The sequence below is a fragment of the Centroberyx affinis genome, unplaced genomic scaffold (assembly GCF_046629955.1).
Source record: "Centroberyx affinis isolate AG114_WGS23_722 - 3 ecotype Tasmania unplaced genomic scaffold, CSIRO-AGI_Caff_v1 ptg000807l_1, whole genome shotgun sequence".
NCBI classification, from domain to species: domain Eukaryota; kingdom Metazoa; phylum Chordata; class Actinopteri; order Beryciformes; family Berycidae; genus Centroberyx; species Centroberyx affinis.
Window position 1 is genome coordinate 12,799 of NW_027279410.1, and position 6,058 is coordinate 18,856.

Genomic DNA, 6,058 nt, shown 5'->3' on the forward strand with positions numbered 1-6,058 from the left:
ACCAACTTCAGTTTCACAGAGGAAAGGAGGAGGCAGTGGAGGATAGGAGCAGTGAGTTTTGCAGCTTTGGGATCGTCCCTCTTACTTTCCATTGAACTATTAGGCTACCAGTTTCTAGTTGTGTCTCCCTTATGTAATCCTTTCATGGTGGAACAACGTATTTCTCTCACTTTTCATGCACAGAGCATGTATTTACATTTTAAGACGTCCTCATTTCACAAAATTTCAGGGGATCAGGCTCATTTTGTTTTAGCATAGAATCAGGTCTCTGCATCATGAAGCCTGACCTTTGGTTCCTTGACTCTATCCTATATGCAAAATAGAGTAACTACAGAGTTCTGCTGTCAGGCCTGGTTTGCAGATTTTTCTAATGAACTTCTTTTCCAAACACACAATTTAGCCAACACTTAATTACAAGCACTGCTGTCCTGCCAGATATGAGTTCGGTTCACTAGGGGTGGCAGTCAAAGAAAAGAGAAAATAACAGTTTCAGAGTGAACATTTCCTCACGAAACAGATGCACTGTTCAACTCTGTGAGAAATCAACAGGCCTTTCCCTGACAATCCTTTTGGCACTTAGCTCCAGAGCGGTCCCACATTCATATAGCTGGCCTGTTAATTGCTGGATGTGGTTCTTGGCATGAACGTATGGATGCTTAATGGGGCAAAACCAGTGCGTAATGTCTCTGATATGTCCAGTGAACATGCTCAGGAAGGGTTTGGCATTATTGTTCTGTGTGCGAGCTAATGAACTATGCACTGCCAGCTTGGTCAGAAAGGAGGCACAAGGGAAACAAAAACACCCCCCCATTCTGTTACTCCAGTTCTCCTGAAGTGCCTCTTGTTGCAGCAGCTGTGCTCGCCTGGGAGGGAATGACGAGGGGAAAATCTGAACTAAGTTGTGCCCAGGATGTGCCAGGTTTTTTTTTTCAACTTACTGATCCCTCTTTCCGCAGTCCTCTCCATATTCTAAATTATTTGTTGTCATGTTTTGTAAGCAAGATCTTTTATTGGTGCAACAGGTGGCAAACATTACACTTTTTAACACCACTAATTATAGTTATAGGTGTATTTGAGCAGCAGGGCGGCCTAGTGATTAGAGAGACCAACCTGGAATACCCAAATTCAAGGCTTTTTGTGGAGAAGCATCTGTCCTGCTGAAGTTATATGACCTGCTGCTTACCAACAAACAAATCCCTAAACAAATTACTTAGTAATTTACTTTTTTTATGACTTTATAATTCAGCAAGAACTATGATGTTACCACACAGATCTTTCATGTATTTCAGTGCTGTTATGTGACACTGTGGAGAGCGTACAGAATTAAATCAGAAGCACCATTGACCCTCTAGAAGAGGGAACAACAAGCTCTACTTATCCTACGAAAATACAAAATTATTTGACATGTGTATTCATTTGAGCATTTGGAACAGGATTACTGTCTTTCACTTAAGCATTGATTTTATCAGCTAAAAACAAAATGTAGTGTGTAGCTGGTCTTTAAGAATATATATTTGCCCTGAAGTTCACCAGGTCCATTGCCACAGTTAGTCGCCTGCTTTCAGCTGGAGTGGTGTTGGCATAGTTACTGTTTAAATTGCTGGAGGCAGGTGACTTACCAACATAAACTAAAAAGCTCACTAATATCTGCAAACTTACATTTTTTCCCACTTCTGCTTCAAGCATTTGAGAATATATAATCCTTTTGTTCCTGCCAAACGAAAAAAAAGCAATTGTCTCAATATATTTCAATCCTTTTATTAAAATGTAATTTACTACAGCAGGGTCAGACTCTCTCAGGAGTCTCAGCAAGCGCAGGGATCTCAGTAGAAGCTTCTTATTTAAAAAGCATCGCTGACCTTGGGGCCCCTCTCATATTAATGGGGATGTGTTTGGGTCGTGTTTCAGCAGAGACTCTACCGCTTCACAGCACTCAAAGGTAGTGTTAATTTTCAGGTTTGAGTAAATCCACTGTATCTTTTGGTTGAGGTTGCATCAGGAACTCATTTCTTGTTTCCGCCTTCAGCTCTTTCTCAACAAGAGACCAAACCTTTATACTACCCAAGGTGGGCATGATTCAAGATCTGGCAGGCTCCATAGATCTGGACTGCCACATCCTTTGCAACTGCTCTTATTTAAAAATGTGAATAAAATATCTTTGGATATCCGCTTACTTTACGATGTCTCTTGTCGTGGTAAATGAGAAATTACAATGAGAGGGAAAAAAAAGCCCATCCTAGCCAGCGTAAATCCAAACGAATGCTGGCAAATAAGTTACTTTACAACAAACCAACATCAAGCAGCTTTAAGCAGCGCACAAGAGAATGCAAATGGCTCTAAAAACAAATCAATGGGAACGAGGTAGATGAGACAGAAGAGATGTCATGAGACAGGAACATTGCTAAATATACTGCAGTGGCATCACGCAAACTTAAGTCATTTCCAAAATCATATCCAGGAATGCAGATGGACGGTTTTCAGTGAAGATGTGATTATTCTTGTCATCACTGTAAAATCCGTCTGTTTCCAGCTGGATGCTATTTCAGTCTGTGATTTTTGACAACTGGCAGTTTTCCTTATTTGAGATCACCCTCGGCCTATCAGGAGCAAGTTGAGAGGGTAACAGGAATTCAACATTAATGAACACCAGCTTTCCAGTCATCTAATATCAGTAGGTACACAGCATGAGCATAATTGCCTGTACTTGTAGTAAAGCCTTCGGCTGGCTGGCACACTGATTGTTGCTCCTGTTCTCTTTATCTTATCGCTGGACGAGTGCTGGGTGGCCTGCAGGACTGTTGAGCCTTAACTCTGTCTGGCTATTTTTATAATTCTTGAACAAACAGAGGGGCAGCAGTAAGAAGCAAGTTGTCCCCATTACTTCTATTGTTATTATGATAATTTCTTCTAATGACAGAATATGGGACCAAACACAGCAACTGACTCAGCGTAGCTTATTGCTTAAGCAAGGAAACTTTCGGAAATCATTTAGGAATAAAACAACATGCTCAAAGGATTCTCATTGAAAGCAGACAGTCAAACTCAAAGCACCATCTGTTGTGGAGATACAATGAGATTTGTGCAGTATCTCTACAATACGAGACTTGCAATTCAAATTTGGAAATTGAGACAAAGCCACTTTGGTTCATTTTCAAGCATACCATTCATTCTAATCTTGGTTAATATAATGAATACAAGTCTTTATTTTTATTTTATTCTTTCATTCATTTTCCATTTCAGTTAATTTTCAGTTCAAGTTTTGGTTTAGTTTTCATCCTAAATGCAAAGTTTTAGTACAGTTATTCAGTTTAAAGTTTTAGTTTTTTCAATAATTACACCTGTATGGTGTGTGTTGGCAGTACCTGTTTTGTGTTTATACTGAAAAAAATGTACTTCAGTGGTCTGGGCCCTAGAGGACTCTTCTCTTTACTCTTAGCTCTATGGACAAAAAACAAAATCAAAAGGACTCAGTCTTAGTTAATCATACTGAACTTGATGTTAATGTCCCTGCGTTACACAGCCACGATAAACAGCACATGAGCAGTTTAAGTCTGATGCTAATTTGACTCTCATGGACCATCTCAATTTATCATCTTACATAAAGTCATATGTGTTTGGAGTTTTCAGTTTTATAAACTATTGAATTTGGAGTTTTGCTTTTTTTTTTTATAAAAGAATAGTGAAGTGAAGAGAAAGTATGCATGGCGTTTCATATACCATACACTTCTGTGATCATGGTTTTGTTGATTTCATGTGGATAAGTCATCATGTTGCCTCAGCAAAAGTAATGTGGAACATATAGATTGTATCTATATTTTCAAAGGATAGGAATTAGGAACAATATTTCATTCAGGCATTTGAAAATTATGAAAATTTGCCATTCTATGGTTCACTGTGGCTCAAAATAACAAATCATGTATGTGACTTAATGAACGACATGAAAATTACAAACATGAATGCTGAATATGCTACTGGTAAATGGTGAGTTGTGAAGCTGATTAATTAATAGAAATTCACCAACCAAATATTTTCTTATGAAATAACATATTTAACCTGGACAGTAGAGTCTGAGTAAGGATGACATGAAACCTTACAGGACATGAGTAACGATAATCCCATCAAGGCTACTGATGGCAAGTGCGCATGCCTAGCTGTGCCGTACGAAGCAGTTGGGGTACAGCTATTATGTCGGGAACAGTACACAGACTCTTTGGTGCTACTATTCATTGTTAACCCTTTCAGCCTTTTCAGGCTTTGTGTGACGTTCTAAGAGAAACCGCCTTTCCAAGGTTTTTGAGGGAAACGTTAACAAGCCTCAGTGCTCTATGGGCTTCTATGGAATGTTGCTGGGTCAGCAGGTTCGGGCAACAGGGCCTCTGGGTGCCAGGTATAAAAGGAAGGCTTCAAACAGGTAGGAAGTCAGTTCACCACCAGCAGCAACAGCAGCAGCAGCAGCAGCAGCAGCAACAGTGACTAAACAGTCAAAATGACTTCCACTGGCATGAACATGATGAGCAGGATTGTCTTCTACGAGGACAGGAACTTCCAGGGCCGCTCCTATGAGTGCATGAACGACTGCGCCGACATGTCCTCCTACCTGAGCAGGTGCCACTCCTGCAGGGTGGAGAGCGGCTGCTTCATGGTGTACGACCGCACCAACTACATGGGCAACCAGTACTTCATGAGGAGGGGCGAGTACGCCGACTACATGAGCATGATGGGCATGAGAGACTGCATCAGGTCCTGCCGCATGATCCCCATGTACAGAGGAAACTACAGGATGAGGATCTACGAGAAGGAGAACTTCGGTGGCCAGATGTATGAGATGATGGACGACTGCGACAACATCATGGACCGTTACCGCATGTCCAACTGCATGTCCTGCAACGTGATGGACGGCCACTGGCTGATGTACGAGCAGCCCCACTACAGAGGCAGGATGATGTACTTCCGTCCCGGAGAGTACAGAAACTTCATGAATATGGGCGGCAGCGGCATGAGGTTCATGAGCATGAGGCGCATCATGGATTCCTGCTACTAGATCAACCTTCTTTACTCATATGAGCAGATGAAGTCATGCAAATAAAGTACTGTTAATGTCATATAAACCTTTCAGTTTGTTTCTTCTGTGGCCATGGTTTACATATATTCAGCCAGTGCTACTAGCAACTTTGCCATACACTTCACCTTAATTTATAGTACAGATATGAACTGCAGCATTACATTAACATAAGTACAGATGCTTCATACACCTCAGCAAGACTAGACTCTGCAAGACTGCATGGCAGCATGGCACTGCATGGCAAACATCAATTTACCCAGCTTTTTGTCTGCTCACTTTACCACTACATCACTACTGTATAGTATGTATGGTTAGGTCTATATTGGTTATTGTTCATTTCCAAAACTAAAAGACAGTACTTCACTTTTTGCTCTGGACACAAAGAGAAAAAAAAACAGTTAACCAGACCAACTAATAACAAAAAAAGCATTAAGAAAAGCCATTCAAAAAAATATAATTCATCATCATAAGTCATCATACTTTAATTGAAATACACCTGATAAGTGGTTACTGGTTGAGAAAAGTGAACAAGAAGAACAATTCTGGAGATATTCTAGAGAAACGTCCTTGTACTTGATTACCTCACAAAGTTTGAAAGAGTCCTTACACCATAAAACAAGATACAGTTTTAAGAAATATATTGTTTACACTCATTGTAAAAACAGTCATAAGTTGAGATGTACACCAAGGGGAAAGTGAACAATAATCACAAAAGACCAAAAGAGCATACACTGTCATATCATTTGACCCAATGCGACTTGATGAGAAGGAATTATTGTTTTTAAATCCTGCTTTTTCAAAAGATCTTTGTTAATCAATATTCTGTTAAAATTAATAGGTGCCAGTGTGCATGTTGCTTCTGGTAATATTAAAACGTTGCACCTCTGCATGTCGTGAGATGACACTTCCCTGGGAAACCCGAGTGATATTTATGTTGTCGGGAGAGTGCCATATTTGAAATAGGAAGATAGGGATTTTATGTCAATGAAGTCTCTA

General features: G+C 40.1%; 1 protein-coding gene across 1 annotated transcript; it reads left to right on the plus strand.

The window, feature by feature from the left end:
• Nucleotides 1-4,486: 4,486 nt before the first annotated feature.
• Nucleotides 4,487-5,041, plus strand: LOC139644999 (gamma-crystallin M2-like). The gene has a single exon (XM_071520562.1). It carries the CDS (start codon nucleotides 4,487-4,489, stop codon nucleotides 5,039-5,041), a length of 555 nt encoding a protein of 184 aa, XP_071376663.1.
• The last annotated feature ends 1,017 nt before the right edge of the window (nucleotides 5,042-6,058 follow it).